The sequence below is a fragment of the Podarcis liolepis genome (assembly GCF_965112155.1).
Source record: "Podarcis liolepis genome assembly, chromosome: 7".
Lineage (NCBI taxonomy): Eukaryota > Metazoa > Chordata > Lepidosauria > Squamata > Lacertidae > Podarcis > Podarcis liolepis.
The window spans coordinates 74,062,119-74,081,204 of NC_139561.1; the positions used below are offsets into that span (position 1 = coordinate 74,062,119).

A 19,086-nucleotide genomic window follows, 5' to 3' on the forward strand; every position below is an offset into this window, starting at 1 on the left:
ACAGGTAGTCTCTACCTGGAGCTGCTGGGGAATGAACCTGGGACATTTTGCATGCAAATCATGGACACTACCACTAAGCTGTGGTCCTGTAGTTTTTGTGCTGAAGGGGTTGCACTACTCAAAAATAACCACAGATGAGTATCTTAAGCACAAGAGCCACCAATTCAGCAACTCCAAGATGGGGCTGCTATAATACAATATGTCTTCCTTAGCGTCCAGGAAGTATAACTTTCTGCCAAGTTCCAATAATACAATTATTGTATATATACACTAGATTTGCATGTGAATGGATCCTTGTGAGTGGATATGTTTACATATATCTATACACAAGAATCTGCTTTCTAACAGATCTTAAATATAACTTTGCTCATGAGCTTGTTACATGCTGAACCATTCACAAGGTGCCCCTGTGCATGTAAACTTGGGTGGAGTTCAACAATACTTGTGAGAGAAGGGCCTATTGCTGGAGGGTCAAAGATCCCTGAGACCATTTTTGTGTCCTTTGAACATCTGCCCTTAGAGTCAGCATGTCCCCTTCTTCCAGGTGAACGGAGTGTTTCATTCCCTACCCGTTGAATTTTCTGGTGGACGTCTCAGAGCTTATCAGCATGGTACTAAAGTCCTGCTAGAAACCGACTTTGGTCTCAAAGTGAGCTATGACCTGGTTTACCGTGTGACAATCACTGTCCCAGGAAGCTACCGGAACCAAATGCAAGGCCTGTGTGGGAACTACAACGGGAAGAAGGAAGATGACTTCCTGCTCCCTGGTGGCAAGACAACCTCTGACGTAGCTAAATTTGGTGCTGCCTGGAAGGTTCCAGTCCCTGGGGCAGTTGGACCTTGCTCAGATGGATGCTCTGGGAGCAGCTGCCCAGTCTGCGAGAAAAAGAAGGAGGAGGTTTTCAAGCAGCGCCATTACTGCGGGATCCTCACTGCTCCGGATGGCCCCTTCAGTGCTTGCCATGCAAAGGTGGACCCCAGTGTGTACTTCAGCGACTGCATCTACGATGTGTGCCTGGGCAATGGGGACAGCGAGGCCTTGTGTCAGAATATCCAGAGCTACACGTCTGCCTGCCAAGAAGCCGGGATCCCCGTCCAGACCTGGAGGAGTCCATCCTTCTGTCGTGAGTACTGAGAACTATGGGTAATATTATTATAATAAATATCTTTTTTAAAAAAAAATATTGTCATGTACCATGTACTCTCTCTGTTGCAGCTCTCAGCTGCCCTCCAAACAGCCAGTATTCACTCTGTGCTGATCTCTGCTCCACTCACTGTGCTGGGATCACCGACTCCAGAATATGCCCCGGGACGTGCGCAGAGGGCTGCCAGTGTGATGACGGGTTCTTCTTTGATGGCCTTGGCTGTGTCACGGTGGAGACCTGTGGGTGCAATGACAATGGAACATATTATAAGGTGCTTTCCCCTAAAGGAGATAGTGTTGCATTGCTTTGAACAAGTGCAAGGCAGGAAGTTCCCTCTTCAGCTATTTAAAGGGCTATTAAACCAGGAGTGGAGAACCTTAGCACTAGGGGCTAAATGTGGCCCTCCAGGCTTCTCTATCTGCCCCTCTGGACTATATCCAGGACACTCCCCTCTCCCCAGGCCACACCCCCTCATTGGTCCTGCTTCATGCCTTCCTTGAGTGTTTTTACCTGGCTAGAATGTGTCCTTGAACTCATAATGCCTCTTTCTTTTCTGGATGGAGGATAGAAAGGAATGTGTGAGCGTGTGTGGGAACTAGACTACTGTACAAAGGTGAAATTAGTTTATATTTAAATTCCACCCACTTTTGCCCGGGCCCAGTCCACCTCTGGCATGTGACCCTCAGAACATTGCCCAGAAGGGAATGTGGCCCTCAGAGGTTCATTCTGATGAGCCACATTTATTTTCTGTTGCTCTGGAGGGCTGAACACAAACCAATAGGTTCAAATTCCGAGAGAAAAAATGATGTAGCCTAAACATTTGAAAGAACATGATGATGGCACAAAGGTAGTGGTTGCTTCTTCATTAGAGGTTTTTAAGCAGAGTCTGGATGGCCACCTATCAGGGAGGCTGTAGCAATGAATTTCCTGCCTTGGCAGGGAGTTGAACTAGGTGACCTATGAGGTACCTTCCAGTTGTATGACTGAGCCTATCCTAGTTTTGTATTCTTCATGCAGTGGCTATCCAAGGTCTTGTATCACACAAGCACCAGGCATTGGCAAACAGTAAACAGAACTCAGTAGTAGTAGTAGTAGTAGTAGTAGTAGTAGTAGTAGTGGTAATAATAATAATAATAATAATAATAATAATAATAATAATAGTTTATTTATACCCCACCCATCTGGCTGGGTTTCCGCAGCCACTCTGGGCAGCTCACAACAGAATATTAAAAATACGACAAAACATCAAACATTAAAAACTTCCCAATACAAGGCTGCCTTCAGGTGTCTTCTAAAAGTTAGATAGTTGTTTATTTCCTTGACATCTGATGGGAGGGTGTTCCACAGGGCAGGTGCCACTACCAAGGAGGCCCTCTGCCTGGTCCCTGTAACATCACTTCTCATAGTGAGGGAACCGCCGGAAGGCCCGCAGAGCTGGACCTCGGTGTCTGGGCTGAATGATGAGGGTGGAGATGCTCCTTCAGGTATACTGGGCTGAGGCTATTTAGTAGTTGGCCAGATATTCTCTTATCTTCCAGAAGAAGGCAGACTCTAAGCTGCAAATGGCCACACTGGCACTGAGATTGGGGAAATAGCACCGCTTTAGGACTGCTACTATTTTCTTGCAGGTTCCACTCATGGGTGGTTCATTTCTCCTCCACCACCATTGAATCTCTATGGCCCAAAGTCACCCAGTGAGCTTAATGACCAAGTGGAGGTTTGAACCCTGGTCTCCCAGGTCCTGGTCAAACACCCTAACCACTACACCACACTAGCAGATTGTACCAGTGATATAAATATATGGGAGTCTAGATTCTTGAGTTCTCATTCTAGAATGATCTGGAAGAGGGGGAAGCAATATCGCAGGTAGAGCACATATGGTTTGGGAACCTGTTCCTCAGTCTGGCCTTCACGTAACTGAAATATGTGCTTACCAGTAAAGGCTATGGTGGTTGGTCATTTAATGGTTTGCTTTCCCCTTGGCAAATGCCCCGGCAGCCCCATGAGAAGGTCCTGCTGAATGAATGCCAACAAATCTGCAGCTGTGTCCCAGGCCGGGGAGTCACATGTGAGTCACATAGCTGCACCAGCGATGAGGTCTGCGAGGTCCAGGATGGGGTCATGAGCTGCGTCAATAAAGGTGAGAGGCTGGATGCATTTTCAGAATGACAATTTGAGGACCTGGCTGACCCAGGTCTCAACTAGGGATGGGGTGGGGGGAGTCAATATAGTTGCATTTCAAGATGAAACTACTTAATCCATACATCCTGAAACAATATGCAAACTGAAACAAAGCCATCCTTTCGTGTCCAGTCTTCTCTGAATTTTGCAATGCAGTTCTCCAGGGAAGCCATTGTCAGCTTAGAAGTATGCTGCTTTTCCACAATTGTGCCCAAAGTGGTCCAAAATGAACAACACTAAATATAACCATTAAAAATAAGCATATTAAGAACAATTTAAAATGGTCATAATATCAAGAAGCACAGAGAATGAGTGAATAATAATAATATAAATTATGTGCAATGGAAAGAAGTTATCCTAGATTTACAGCTTGAATCTAGAAATGTGTACGGAATGCATACAAATAGGTAAAAAGTATGTAGAATGCATGTATAGTAGTGCAGAAATATTACACCGCATGCAAAAATAGTAGGGGAAATGATTTGCAAAATAGTGCATATTAAGCAAACTTGCATAAATAGGTACATACTGGGGAAAATATACACGCCTGCTGATTTCATGAGGGCTTCTTAAGAAAAATCGTAAACTGATGTGGAAAACAAGATTGGAAATACAGTGGTACCTTGGGTACTTAATTCGTTCTGGAGGTCCGTTCTCAACCTGAAACTGTTCTTAACCTGAAGCACCACTTTAGCTAATGGGGCCTCCTGCTGCTGCCGTGCTGCCGGAGCCCGATTTCTGTTCTTATCCTGAAGCAGAGTTCTTAACCTGAAGCACTATTTCTGGGTTAGCAGAGTGTGTAACCTGAAGCATATATAACCTGAAGTGTATGCAACCTGAGGTACCACTGTATGAGAAAATGAGAAAAACTGAAATTGACAGATCTGCCCCTCCCTAGTCTCAGCTCCCAACAGGACTGCTGCATGCAGAGTAATAAATGTAGTACTTGGCATGATGAAGGCTGTGGTGATGCACACACTGAGCATCCATTGGGGAGTTGCCATTGAATGCATACCTTAATGTGTACTGGGATCGCGTGTCTGTCTTTCACATGTTTATGCCCATAGGGCACTGTTGTACATGGATTGCCTTTCAGAACATCTGGCTCCGATCATAGCAATTCTGGTTAACTTCTGGAGCAGTCCCAAAACACAACCATCTGTACACATAGACTCACAAGTCATTGAAATGGACCTGGGCTGTCACCATATGGCGTCATGTGTTCAACGACCATGGGGTGATGTACACCTCTTTTGCCAAAGGCTTCCCATGTGGGACCTCTGCTCCTGCATCGAGTCCACAATGGTTCTTTTCTTTCATTTTAGATCCTTGCAAAGCCTTAAAGTGCCGGACCAAGGAGACGTGCAAGCTGGAGGATGGCAAAGCAACATGTGTCCCGAATTACAATGAGACCTGCTGGGGCTGGGGAGACCCGCACTACCACACTTTCGACGGGAAGGACTTTGACTTCCAGGGCACCTGCACCTACACAATTGCCAAGTATTGCAGCAATGACACCACCTTGGTGCCGTTCACGGTGGAGGCAAAGAATGATCACCGGGGGAGCCAGACCATGTCCTATGTGAGACAGGCCAATATCTATGTGTACGGGCACAGCATCTCCATCCGCAGGAAGGAAGCGGGCAGAATCCGGGTGAGTCTTTGCAGTGGTGTCTTAGAATTACAGAACTGTGGAGTTGAGAAGGATCCCAAAGGGAATCTACATACATCAGGACATGCTACAGAGGAGAAAAGCCCTCTGGGGTGTTCCTGATGAGACAGATGTGATCCTGCAGGCCTATCCATTGGGCCCTCGGGACTCTCCCCAGAACATACACTTTCCCGGCGACACTTCCTTTTCCTTAGGCACACACACTAGTGTGGAAATTTGGGGACATGAAATTATGCTGGGAAAATGAGAAACGGGGAGAAACAAAAAACCGACATGTTTGCCCAACCCTAGCATGGAAAAATAAATGCTATATTCACTGAATTTTACATGAATGTATGAATGAATAAACTTCATTTCTTAAAGTCATAGAACATCATAATATAGATACAGCAAACAATCATTTTGACATATTAAATAAACAAATATAAATGCAAAAAAATATCTGATTATTATTCAGTGCTTTGTTTTCTGGGCTACTCAAGGGTATGCAGTACTGGTAGCTTTCCCCCCTCCCAAATGTTAAAATGTACTTACTGTAACAACTATATGGTGAGTACCGGCAACTTAAAAACAAACAAACCAACAAACTGTTGTTGTTGTTGTTGTTGTTGTTGTTGTTGTTGTTGTTGTTGTTGTTACCTTTATTTAGTTATCACATTTATTTCCCTGGTCTCCCAGGTCCTAGATAGTGACTTTATTTTTGCCTACAAACAGGGTACATATCTGGTCCAGGAGGAATGTTTTTGACAGGGACTGGAGAACAGTTAAGGGATGTGTGTGCCAAGGATGCTCATGTAAAGGGTAGTTTTGCAGGCAGTGGGAGGCAGTGTCAACGTCCTAAGCTGGCAATCGAGGGCACTATTTCAGAAACTAGTGTACTGACAACTTTCTCTCCCCTGCCTACAGCTGAACGGTATCGTCACAAGCCTGCCTGTAACTTTGGAGGACGGGAAGCTGTGGCTCTTCCAGAGTGGCTTAAACGCTGTGCTGCAAACCAACTTTGGCCTGGTGGTGACTTTCGACTGGAGCATGATCCTGGAGGTGACTTTGCCCAGCAGCTACTATGGCACCATCTGCGGCCTCTGCGGGAATTTCAACCAAAACCCAGACGACGATATGGTGACGCCCGCAGGCCACAAGCCTGCTTCTGAGGTGGAGTGGGCTAAGAGCTGGAAGGTGAATGACCGTGACCCTTTCTGCTGGGATGTCTGCGATGGGAACTGCCCGACGTGTGAAGAGAGCCAACGGCAGCTCTTTGGAAGCGAGGAGTTCTGCGGGCTTCTCACCCAGCTGGGAGAGGGACCCTTCCGCGAATGCCATGACAAGCTGAGCCCCGACAACTTCTTTGACAGCTGCCTCTATGACGTCTGCCTCAACCACGGGGCCAAAAACATCCTGTGCAAAGCGCTGGAAGCTTATGCTACTGACTGTCGCAAGGAAGGCGTGGTCATCCACGAATGGAGAGCACGGAGCGGCTGCGGTGAGAATGAGTCAGGGAGGGAAGCAGCTCCCCTGCATTGTGCTCCCAGTCCTCAAATGCTGATCCCCGACAAAGTTTCATTGGTTCGGTTTGCAAAGCTAAACCATGGCTAAGCATGAAAGAACAATCGTGCAGGCTTGCAGTGTGTGTGTGTTGGGGGGAATCATGGCTGCTATGTTCCCTGCACAGCCCTGCACCTGCTGCCATGCTGCCCAAGGCTCAGCCATGGTTTGGTTTAGTGCTAAGTCTGAATAATAATAATAATAATAATAATAATAATAATAATAATAATAATAATAATATTATATTATTTATACCCCGCCCCTCTGGCTGGGTTTCCCCAGCCACTCTGGGAGGCTTCCAACAGAACATTAAAATACAATAGTCTATTAAACATTAAAAGCTTCCCTAAACAGGGCTGCCTTCAGATGTCTTCTAAAAGTCTGGCAGTTGTTTTTCTCTTTGACATCTGGTGGGAGGGCGTTCCACAGGGCAGGTGCCACTACTGAGAAGGCCCTCTGCCTGGTTCCCTGTAACTTGGCTTCTCACAGCGAGGGAACCGCCAGAAGGCTTTTGGCACTGGACCTCAGTGTCCAGGCAGAACAATGGGGGTGGAGACGCTCCTTCAGGTATACTCTGTGCTCATGCTTTGACTCATGCGACTCATGGTTTGCTCCAGGGAGAGGTAGGGGCTGCACAAATTTCATATTGAAATGCATTTTTAAACATACGTTTCATTACAAAATATATTGAAATGCATATATTCTCAACATATGCATTTATAAACATATTGTACTCTAATACATCTGCCTTTTAAAACAAATTTTGTTAATTTTTTTTTGAGCTGAAAACTAACTCAAAATTTGAAGACTGAAATCTGAAGGGTCATTTTGTTCTGCTCTGCATGTAGTTATGGCAGGAGTGGACCAGGTCAGTTTCCAAAGAAGTCGCAGATATTGAGTCTCTGGAGCATCACTGCTTGCCCCATGATGTAACTTATATGTGTTTATTAATTACAATCATTCATATACTGCCTTTCTAGAGACAAATCCTTCTAAGACGGCTTGCAGGCAACATTAATTTTTAAAAATATATATATTCAGAAACGCAAACAATATCAACATATTAAAAAGTTACCAGGATCCTTTCCAAAGGATAGTGGCTGGCAGATGGCCCTATAGTGGGTGGGGGAAAGGACAGTCTAGCCAGAAGTCATATGTACCTTCCCTTTTTTTTGCTCCTGAAATTCTTCCCACAGGACCTATAGCGAATGCCATGGTGGGGCAGTGGCACTCCCTTGACCTCCGGTTGGTTGCATCAATGCTGCTTACCAGGAAGATGAGGGCAAGAATGGAGGTGATGAGGTCAGTGCAGTGCAAAAATAAAATAAAATTGCACCACGGTGATTTCACTCCCCAGCCTCAACCTCCCAGGAAACAGCAGTGATGAAACTGACCAGGGGTCAGGTGTGAACCACATCCACCACACCATCCACTACTGCAGAAGACAGCTTGCCCTCTGGGGTGGAAGAGGTAGAGCAAGAGCTGAGATGGCCTTTGCTTGCTTACCCCTCTCTCCTCCAGTCCTTCCAACAAAGCAGTTTATGACAGGTGGCTTTGTGGAAGTGTGCAGAGGGCGGAGGGGGTAGTCTACCTGGAGCAGGCCCTGGGGTGTCTTCGCCTGCCTCCTTGTCTCATGTAATCCTTCCCACTTGATTGTGGATGACAGATCCTGTGCAGGTAGGGAGAGGATAGACTTGCTGAAGCAGACCCTGAGGTGGTCTTTGTCTGTCCTCTCTCTCCTATCCCTAGTGTCAGGCTTCGGAGAAATGGCTTCCTCCCCGCCACCCTTTGGCCGTGCATCGGCAGAAGAAAGCAATTAGAGTCCCTTACCAGTTTGAGGTGATGCAGGTGGCGCTGTGGTCTAAACCACAGAGCCTAGGGCTTGCCGATCAGAAGGTCGGCAGTTCAAATCCCCGCAACGGGTGAGCTCCCGTTGCTCGGTCCCTGCTCCTTCCAACCTAGCAGTTCAAAAGCACATCAAAGTGCAAGTAGATAAATAGGTACCACTCCAGTGGGAAGGCAAATGGCTTTTTTGTGCACTGCTCTGGTTCGCCAGAAGTGGCTTAGTCATGCTGGCCACATGACCTGGAAGCTGTACACCGGCTCCCTTTGCCAATAAAGCAAGATGAGTGCCACAACCCCAGAGTCGGCCACGACTGGACCTAATGGTCAGGGGTCCCTTTACCTTTGCCTTTACCAGTTTAAGATTGTTTTAATGACCACAGCAAAAGAACAACGCAGGCATTCTTGGAGTAAAGGTGCTCCCAATTAAGCTTCCCTCCTACTTCCCCCCAAGTTATCTCTATCACTTCCCCCTTCTGGCAACCAGTTCTCACAACCACTGAGCCTTCTGCATAGCAACCTTATCAGCTCTCCTTGCCCTTGGAGATAAAGGTTGGACACTTTCTAGCAAAGGGGAGTCAGTTATCCCTCTCTCCTAGCTGTGCCCCACTCAGCTCTGCCCAGCTGTTGTTCTCCGAACTATGTCCCTCTGCAAACCAATTCTCTAAATCTATACTGCTCCACTGTTCCTGGGGAGCTTCTGTCAGGAGCAGCAAGAGGGGAAGGTTCCCACCATTCCTCAACAGAGCTGTAATCCTCAGTCTGGTCTCTGACACCTAGGTTAGTCAGTGGTAGATGGCCATGAGGTGCTGGTGCTGGTACTTGATCTCTCCTTTTGTTGCAAAGTCTTTGTTGCTTTGCCCTCTTTCAGCTTTGTCGTGCCCTGAGAATAGCCACTATGAGGCCTGTGGAAACGCCTGCCCAGCCAGCTGCTCTGACCGATCTGCTCCTTCGATGTGCGATAAGCCCTGTGTGGAAACCTGCCAGTGTGACCAAGGCTACGTGCTCAGCACTGACAAGTGCGTCCCCGTGAAGAGCTGTGGCTGCACTCACAATGGCCTCTACTACAAGCCGGAAGAGGAGTTCTGGGCCGATGAAACCTGTGGCTCTCGCTGCAGGTGTGATCCCAGCCTGGGCATGGTGGTGTGCAGTCCAGCCAGCTGCAAAGCTAGCGAAAGGTGCATGACGGTGGATGGCATCCGGGGCTGCCACCCCATCAGCTATGCCACTTGCACAGCAACTGGGGACCATCACTACACCACTTTCGATGGGAAGAGATATGACTTTTCAGGCACTTGCATCTATCAGCTGGCTGGGCTCTGCTCCAAGGACCCAACTCTCACTCCGTTCAGCATCTCTATCCAGAACAGCCAAGGCAGTAAGACGATGCCTTTCTCTTCTGTGGTTACCTTGGACATTTACAACAGAACCATTATGATCAGCCAGGAGCATCCTCACACAATCAAGGTATCAGGGACATAGGGAGAAAAATGGTATGGGATAGTGCAGGCATGGGGACCCTGTGGCCCTCCAGATGCCACTGGGCTGCAATTCCTTTAGAAATTGATTTAGGCACTAGGAGAAGATACCGTATTTTTCGCTCTATAACACGCACCAGACCATAACACGCACGTAGTTTTTAGAGGAGGAAAACAAGAAAAAAATATTCTAAACAAAATAGTGGATATATGATTTTTGTGGTTCATGCTGTGGCCACAGACATGTGATCTGACAGTGAGTTTGGAGTAGCACAATGCAAAAATCCTGAGGATCCATGTGGATCCATGCTTTGTAACCATGGAGGAGGGAAGGAAGGGGAACCATGGATCCTCTGCTCACGACTGCAGCAGATCCACCCCGCCACCCGCAGGCATTCGCTCCATAACATGCACAGACATTTCCCCTTACTTTCTAGGAGGAAAAAAGTGAGTGTTATGGTGCAAAAAATACGGTATATTGTTTAGCTACTATCTTTCCTTGCTCACGAGAGGGAGATCAGCAGTGCACTATCCTTTGCAGCTTAAACTTGGAAGCAAAGACAAGGTTGGTTTAACCTCCTCGAAACAATGATTCAGGATGCTTTAAGGCAGCCTGGATTTTCCCTGGTATTACCCCTTTTCTCCCCCTTAAAAATAATAGCTGCACATAGACATTGTTTTTGTGAAAAAGCAAAAGTAGTATTTACTTACATATGTAATCCAGGTCTTAAAGCAGCAGCTACAGTAGCAAAGTAAAGGCAGCAATAAACAAATGAAATTGCCTCAGATTAAATCAGATCAATTGACCCATTTAGCTCAGTACTGTTGATACTGACTGGCATCAGTGGCCTAGGTTTTCAGAAAAGTTTTCACACTCACCCTGCAAGTCACATGGAGGTGTCAGGGATTGAACCTAGGATCATCTACATGCAAGACAGATGTTCCACAAAACAGCTAAGGCCCTTCCCCCAAAGCATAGGGGAATATTTGGTTCATTTAGAAGCACAGAATTGTAAAGTTGGAAGAGACCACAAGTATCATGTAGTCCAAACGTTTTGCAATGCAGGAATCTTTTACTCAATGTGGGGCTCAAACCCACAATCCTGAGATTAAGAGTCACATTATCTACTGACTGAGCTATCCCTCGTGGACAATATTCCTGTATCTAAACCTTAACAACCCTCACAACTCCACACAATTACTCATTGTCTCCCCTATTCTCCAGTCAACATAAGCAATGGTTGTGGTAGTGAGAAGTGAAGCTCAACAACATCTGAAGTGCCATAGGTTCCTCCTTCCCAGCAATAGACCTTTTAGTCAAGTTCTTAATCCACCCTCCTCTATCACCTTCTTTGGGTTGGCAGGCTATGTTTTGGCACCTTGGCAACATTTTCTCTGTCTCTCCTCTAGGTGGATGGAGTATTTGTGGATCTGCCCTTCTACCACGAAGATAAGGTGAAGGCCTACATCAGCGGAGCCCATGTCCTTATAACAACCAACTTTGATCTTACCGTGACCTTCGGCTGGAACAGACTGGTCCACATCACTGTTCCCAAGAGTTACCGCAATGCGCTTTGTGGCCTCTGTGGCAATGACAACCAGGACTCCAGTGATGATCTGATTATGAAGGGCGGAAGCCCAGCAGCCAATGTCAACCAGTTTGCAGAGAGCTGGAAGATAGGCGAGATCCCTGGTTGTGGGAATGGATGCACCAGTAACTGCCCTGCCTGTGAAGAAGCACAGAAACAAACCTACAAGGAGGACCGGTACTGTGGGATCCTCATCAGAAAGGATGGGCCATTCAAGCAGTGCAATAAAGCTATAGATGCAACAGCCTACTTCGAGGATTGTGTTGCCGATGTCTGCCGATACAAGGGCCACCACGAGACTCTCTGCAGTGCCATCAGTGCTTACGTGACAGCCTGCCAAGCTCAAGGCATCCAGATTGGGCAATGGCGATCAGCCTCCTTCTGCAGTAAGTATTGGATCTGCTTCAACAGGGTAGCACTTATCTAAATTGGGCTACAGTGATTTTTTAAATTGCTGCTAGCATGCAGAGTTTCTGCTGCGGTGCTTTGATTGTTCTCAAGCTAACTTTTTAGACTATCATGGAGTGTGGTTGTATTTAATGGGGAATCGTGCTTGGAATAGACCCATTGAAATCAATGGGCTTGTCCTATTCAGAGTAGACCCGTTGGAATTGATGGGCTTATATAACTAGTTGAGTGGGTTATATCTAACTTACTAAGAGTAAATCCATTGTAAATAATGGATCTGACTTAGTCAGGTTTGGGTTTATTCAAAATAGAACTGGCATTGGGTACAACCCATTGATATTATTGAGTTTATTCTGAGTATGACTTAGTTCGATACCACCTAATATTCTCAAATAGCCTTTAGATGGGTTATTTACTTTATTCTGAAGAACATTTTCTAAAAATGTTGTTTATACATTTACTAAATTACTTAAATTTGTGGGTGAAACAACCAGCCAAACCATGGTTCCCAGCAACACTAGGAGCCAGTAATAGATGGAGCAAACATAGAATCATAGAATTGTAGTGTGTGAAGGAGCAAGAAGAAGAAGAAGAGTTTGGATTTGATATCCCGCCTTTCACTCCCTTTAAGGAGTCTCAAAGCAGCTAACATTCTCCTTTCCCTTCCTCCCCCACAACAAACACTCTGTGAGGTGAGTGGGGCTGAGAGACTTCAAAGAAGTGTGACTGGCCCAAGGTCACCCAGCAGCTGCATGTGGAGGAGCGGAGACGCGAACCCGGTTCCCCAGATTACGAGTCCACCGCTCTTAACCACTACACCACACTGAACCCCAAGGTTCATCTATTCCAAGCCCCTGCAATGCAGGAATAATACACTGCACATACATTTTAGCCTAAAATCAGGTTGGCAGAGTTGGGAAGGGGATTATTAAAATTAAACTAATTCAAATGATTTTGTGTGTGTGCATGACAGAACAGAAAGTCCTGGCTGATTCCACCTGGCTAAGATAACACCTAGCATTGATACCCCCACCCCACCCCATCTTTTCCTCCTCACCTGGTCATGGTCTCTGATGTTTCCTTTCAGGTCCTTCCTGCCCCCGTAACTCCCGCTATGATCTCTGTGGCAATGGCTGCCCTGTCACCTGCCACGGCCTCTCTGCTCCAGATGGGTGTCAAATGTCCTGCAAAGAGGGCTGCTACTGCGATGCTGGGTTTGTCCTGAGCGGAGACCAGTGTGTCCCTGTCGGGGACTGTGGCTGTGTGTACCAAGGCAGGTACTACAAGAAGGGAGACAGTTTTGTCCCCAGTGCCTCCTGCCACGAAAGATGCCGCTGCGGAGACAACGGAGCTGTGGAGTGTCAGAAGGTCTCCTGTGGGGCCCAAGAGGAGTGCAGGGTGGAGAACGGCATCCAAGGCTGCCAATCCATCAGCTGCGGCAAATGCAGCGTGGCTGGAGGAACCCAGTATCTTACCTTTGATGGACAGACCTTCAACTTCTTCGGCTCCTGCACTTACACCTTGGCCAAAGTCTGCAGCAAGAATCCCGAGCTTGCACACTTTTCGGTGGTGGTGGAGAACGAGGGGTCAGGCGACAGTGAAGTTGTGCCAAAGATGGTTGTTGTCACTGTGCATGGTTACACCATCAGTCTTGTGAAAGGAATGACCTGGAAGGTTCTGGTAGGTGTCCTGTTCTGTTCATCTGCTAGAAGTTGTCTCCTTCCTGTCCACATACGAACATCACATAGAGACACTATATGAAAGTCTCCCACTTCCTTGCGGCGCTGTTACCTTTCCACTGTGCACTGCTGATCTTCCATCATTAATTTCCCCCAGGTCTGAAAGGTCTGTAGCCAATTCCAAGAAATAGTGGACATAGGGAGCTGTCTTACACTGAGTCAGACCATTGGTCTATTTAGTTCATTATTGTCTACACCAGGCATACGCAAACTTGGCCCTCCAGATGGTTTGGGACTACAACTCCCATCATCCCTAGCTAACAGGACCCCTAGTGGTCAGGCATGATGGGAACTGTAGTCTCAAACCATCTGGAGGTCCAGGTTTGCCTATGCCTGGTCTACACTGATGGCCAACAGGTCTCAGTCTACCTCGAGATTGAACCTGGGACCTTTTGCATGCAAAGTAGATGCTCTGCCACTGAGCTACTATGGAGAACTTGTATGGAATATCCACCAGGCTGGGCTGTCTCCAGGTTTGAGGGGGGCCTTGAACAAAGTTCCTTCTGGTTGGTCGCCTCCCCTATAGGAAGGAGAAGCAGCAGACAGTATCATCCCAAGCACCATCTGGTGTCTGGTTTTAGCTGCCCTTTAGATTTCCCACAATGCTTCGAAGTGACGCTAAGATGGCAGTTCACATACCCAACTGCTCAGCACTGACTGGTGCACAGGAATGCTTAAAAAAGGTGTCCCAATGCATGCACCAGTAGATCTCATGACCCCAACATCTGCTGGAGCTGGTCCTGCCACCAACTTAAAAGTTCAGCTTATGATTCTTAACTATTTCTCCAACCAGCATTGCAGGTTACAGCAGGATAAGAAGAAGTGTGAGTGAATCAGGCTTCCCATTTCTGTCTTCTTGGTGTATTTTATTTATTTATTTAACAATATACCGCTTAATCAACTAAAACTTCTCAGCGGTTTACGTAATGCAATATAAAATACCGATTCAAATCAAACATTAGAGACAAATGGGCATAAAATGTGTCAACATATAGATAAAATCAGCAATTTGAAAACAGATGTACATTTTTAAAAATGCATGCCTGGGTAGACTTGGCTAAGCTGTTGATTTATGTAACATGGTTTGTGTACTGCTCAGTTATCAGAGCAGTCTACATCAAACAATGCAAAGCGTTCATTGAGACAAAATCAAATGAAATCAAATGTTGACATCAGATTTATCAAGGTACAAACAGAACCAGCAATTTAAAAACAATTACACATTTGCAAAACAACATGCTGCAATGTACAAAGTGGTAACTACTGCTCATGCATCTCCTTATTAGATGTTCAAATTTGTACAAAGATGGAGGCCTGGGGCAGGAAGTTCCCACACTTTGACTGACTCACTCGTGCTTCCCTCCCTGCTGTATCCTAGAAACACATGGACTTGCGCCATTGTCTGTCTTCATTCTAATACAATGGCCCATGTTCTTTTCTTTCTTCTTCTGTCTGATCTGCATAGGTGGATGGAGAGATGCATGCTCTGCCGCTGGTGATAGACAGGAGAGACGTTTGGGTAAATCAGGAGGGGAAGAATATTGTCCTGCAGACAGATTTTGGCCTAAAGGTCCTCTTTGATTCCTCCCGTTACATTCTGGTATCTGTTCCCAGCATGTACCAAGGTCAGATGTGTGGCCTTTGTGGCAACTTCAACAGTGACAGGAGCGATGAATTCCAACTGCCCGATGAGAAGAGCACTGGGAACGTGACAGAGTTTGGGGCATCCTGGAAAGTAGAGCTCAATAATGTCGGCTGTTCAGATGGCTGCAGGAAGAAATGTCCCTTGTGTGATGCTGCAGAGACAAAGCCGTACCAGGTCGAGAGCTCTTGTGGGCTGATCCAAGCCGTGTCAGGCCCCTTCAGCGATTGTCATTCCCTGGTAAAGCCGACCGAGTACTATAACCGTTGCCTCCATGCCATGTGTGCTGCCCATGGGGCAAAGGACATCCTCTGCCAGAGCCTCCAGGCCTACGTTGCTGTGTGCCAAGCAGCTGGAGCAAACATCAAGGCGTGGAGGACAGCCTCCTTCTGCCGTAAGTGTATATGTGGATCTGCTTCTCCATTGGTGGTCAGCATATACTATAGGCCTGCAGCGTTTTATGGTTCCTCAGCTTTTTCTGCAGTTCTGGACCCAAATGTAGGTCCACTCTCTGTTCACGCTCTCTGGGTTTTCCACCTCCCTCCCTCCTTCCTGACAGTCAGTGCGGTGCAGTGGTTAGAGTATAGAACTAGGGCTGGAGAGGCACAGACTCATATCCTAATTCAGCAAAACAAACAAAGCTCATGTACCAGCTTTGGGCCAATCACTTTATTTAACCCTCCAACCCCACACACTGCCCTTAGCCTTGTTTCCTGCCCTGTCTCTCTCTAGTGCCTAGGGATGGAGGGGACATTCAATTCAGTTTGCATTTAAAGGCAAAGCTACCTACTTCACACTTTCCATTAACAGTGCACAAACTGAAACAAACTTTGCTCTCCTCTGAATTTTGCTATGCGGTTCTCCAGCCAAGTAATGTAGACAAAAATACACATACTGTTGTTGGGCATGCATTAAAAATAAATAAATGCATATGTTGGCGGAAAAAGCATCTTTAAATGCACAGTACTATAGTAGTGCCTTGAGTTACAAATTTCATTCCAGGGGTCTGTTCTTAACCTGAAACTGTTCTTAACTAGAGGTGTGCTTTCCCTAATGGGGCCTCTTGCTGCCGCTGCACCACCGGCACATGATTTCCGTTCTTATCCTGGGGCAAAGTTCTCAACTCAAGGTAACTTGTCCAGGTTAACGGAGTTTGTAACCTGAAGCATTTGTAAGCTGAGGCGTTTGTAACTTGAGGTACCACTGTACTGTGGGTAATTGCTTTGTGAAAGCAGAAGAAAAAGTAGTACATATTTGGAGAAATTTGCCTTAAAATACTAATGAAATTTAACAGGAACTTTTTAAAAAAGAAAAGAAAAGTTCCAAATTGATATGGAAATGAGCAGAACTGAATCTAATATGTGGGGGGGGGGGGAGAGGGATGACAAATTGAGAGAAATAGATTGGCAGATTTACCCATCCCTACTAGTTTCCAGCCAGCTCAGCCAACGGCAAAGGGGGTTTTCTGCTTGCTCCGTCCTTCACAGACAACATTCTGACAGTTCAGCCAATCACTGTCAGCAGCTTCACTCCCACCAAATCCCTTAGCATATTAGAATTTTTTAAAAAAAATTAATTTGTTTTTAAAAATTTGTATACCACCCTTCATCCACAGATCTCAGGGCAGTTCACAACATAAAAATACAACACAAAAGGGCAAAATACATGATAAAAACAGGAACCACCCCCCCAAACCAATAATTCCCTCCCCACCACCACCAATGGAGAAGGTAATGGAGGTTGTTCAGTTGCCATTACTCCTTCCATTGAATTGTCCCTTGATATCCTCCTTGCATGCATGAGAATCAGGGGAACTTTTCTTGGCAATCGTATCACTGTGTTTCCCTTCTCTCTGCAGCCCTTGCTTGCCCTGCCAACAGCCAATATGAGCTGTGCACCAGGTCTTGTGACCTCACATGTGCAGGCCTTTCTGCTCCCACCCTGTGCACCAAGAAATGCTTTGAAGGCTGCCAGTGCACTGCTGGCTTTGTGTCTGATGGGGAAACCTGCGTGCCGATGGAAAGGTGTGGCTGTGTGCATGACGGGTACTACATCAAGGTGTGTCCAATATATTCCTCTTTCCTTTTTATTTAATAAATTTATTTATTTGGTTTTTCGGATTAAAACTTTACAGTCACATGTCTCCGATGGGCGGGCTCTTCCCTGGACTCCAACTCTCAGGGCCCAGACTCTCGGCCTTGCGCCCCTGAGAGCTTGGCGCCTGGTTGCCCTGCACCCCTGGCACCTATGGTTAAGACGGTCTTGTGTCCAACATGAAAACAAGATTCCAAGGAATCTCTTGGCCTTCCCTCTTCCCCTTTGTGGGTCCAATTGTTAATCATTTCCTCCTGCATCTTTTATAATAATAAAAATGTTTATCTCTCCATTAAACTACAAGTGATATTCCAATCCTACTAATGATTTTAACTGTTTAAAATTTACATGACAAAAGCTAGAGCTGTTCAGAAAATCTCTCTCTCTCATCCCACTTTTGCAAAGCCATTTTCCCTTGAGAAAATGTTTGGGAAAGGAGGGTTTTCATCTGTTTTGGAAGGAGAGGAAGAAATATCAGGGCATGTCAGAGGGTTGGCTTACCTTTGCTTGTTTTTAGACAAGTTGACCAAAGGCATACCCTCCAAAACTTTGAAGCCCAAATCTGGGATGCCATCTTCCCAGACACTGTCTTCCCAATTTTTATCTTTGGCAGCAAGGTGGCCATTTTGGTTCTTTTCACTTTGAGGCATTACCAAATAGTGCTAGGCCAAAAATATCAGTCTAACTCTAGTCAACCTTAGATGACCTTACCTTTTCCTATCAGTTCAAAAGCTGCTATTGATCAGACCAGTGCAAATAATCAACTTGCATGTCTGGGGATCCCCTTGTAGGCTGAAGAAAGCATCGTCTCCAAGGATTGCTCTGAAAAATGCACCTGCCATGCCTCAGGCCAGCTCACCTGTGAAGAATTCACCTGCAAGAAAGGAGAGGCATGTGCCCTCAGGAACGGCGTGCGGGCCTGTGTGAAGCAGGAAGGCCAGTGTACCCTCACCTCAGGAGCCCAGCTCACCACCTTTGATGGTGCCTTGGGGGAAATACTCTACAGCGGCGCCTATGAAGTGGCTTCCCTCTGCGACATCCATGCCCATGCCTGGTTCCGAGTGGTGGTGGATGTCAAGGAGTGCAGCGACGGGGATGTGATGGCTGGGGCTGCAGTCTATGTCTTTTTCCGAGATGCCTTCATTGCCATCAACAAGAACAAGGAGGCTTGGGTAAGAAGCCCTGACTTGATCCTTCTGGTCCTGTGGGTTGGTGCCTCTGCCCACAACCTGGTTTGGAGTTCTGACTCCCAACTCAAAGACTCATGAGCTAAATGACCTTGATATGTGCCATGTTCTCTTCCTCTGTCTGTGTGCTCCAGGTGAATGGACAGCCAGTGAAACTCCCAGTGACTGTCTCTGAAGTTGTGTCTGTGAGCTTCTCCCAGGATGTGGTTACAATCAGCCATGGGGCTGGTCTTCAGGTTCTCTATGGACTCAGAGGGGAAGTGACATTGAAGGTCAAAGACAGCCTGGTGGGCAAGCTTTGTGCATCCTGTGGAAACTTCAATGGTGACAGCTCTGATGACGTGATACTACCCAATGGGAAGGTTGTGACGAACATCGCTGAGGTTATTGATGCTTGGAAAGCCAGAGACTTTATTGGCTGGTGAGTCACTTCCCAGTTGTTCCAGTGCTCTGATTGTTTCCTAACCTAGACATCTCCAGTTTGCTTGGAAATGGCAGACCTGTCATCTAATTGAGAAAGAGTTTTGAAGTCACAACTCTTTCCTTCCAACCCCTAACCTCCTTTTC

The 19,086-nt window shown here is 46.5% G+C and overlaps 1 protein-coding gene across 1 annotated transcript in view; it reads left to right on the forward strand.

Moving 5' to 3' along the window:
• The window catches only part of LOC310711147 (IgGFc-binding protein-like), a gene marked incomplete at its 5' end in the record, with an annotated part of 39,694 nt that overhangs the window by 19,054 nt on the left and 1,554 nt on the right, over window positions 1–19,086 (forward strand). Inside the window, 12 exons of the mRNA XM_083512615.1 lie at window positions 545–1,124; window positions 1,217–1,416; window positions 3,144–3,285; window positions 4,652–4,980; window positions 5,905–6,478; window positions 9,254–9,849; window positions 11,271–11,835; window positions 12,945–13,537; window positions 15,062–15,632; window positions 17,097–17,296; window positions 18,124–18,504; window positions 18,654–18,940. Of these exons, the coding sequence (XP_083368741.1) occupies window positions 545–1,124; window positions 1,217–1,416; window positions 3,144–3,285; window positions 4,652–4,980; window positions 5,905–6,478; window positions 9,254–9,849; window positions 11,271–11,835; window positions 12,945–13,537; window positions 15,062–15,632; window positions 17,097–17,296; window positions 18,124–18,504; window positions 18,654–18,940 (5,018 nt within the window). The remainder of the gene's footprint in view (window positions 1–544; window positions 1,125–1,216; window positions 1,417–3,143; window positions 3,286–4,651; window positions 4,981–5,904; window positions 6,479–9,253; window positions 9,850–11,270; window positions 11,836–12,944; window positions 13,538–15,061; window positions 15,633–17,096; window positions 17,297–18,123; window positions 18,505–18,653; window positions 18,941–19,086) is intronic.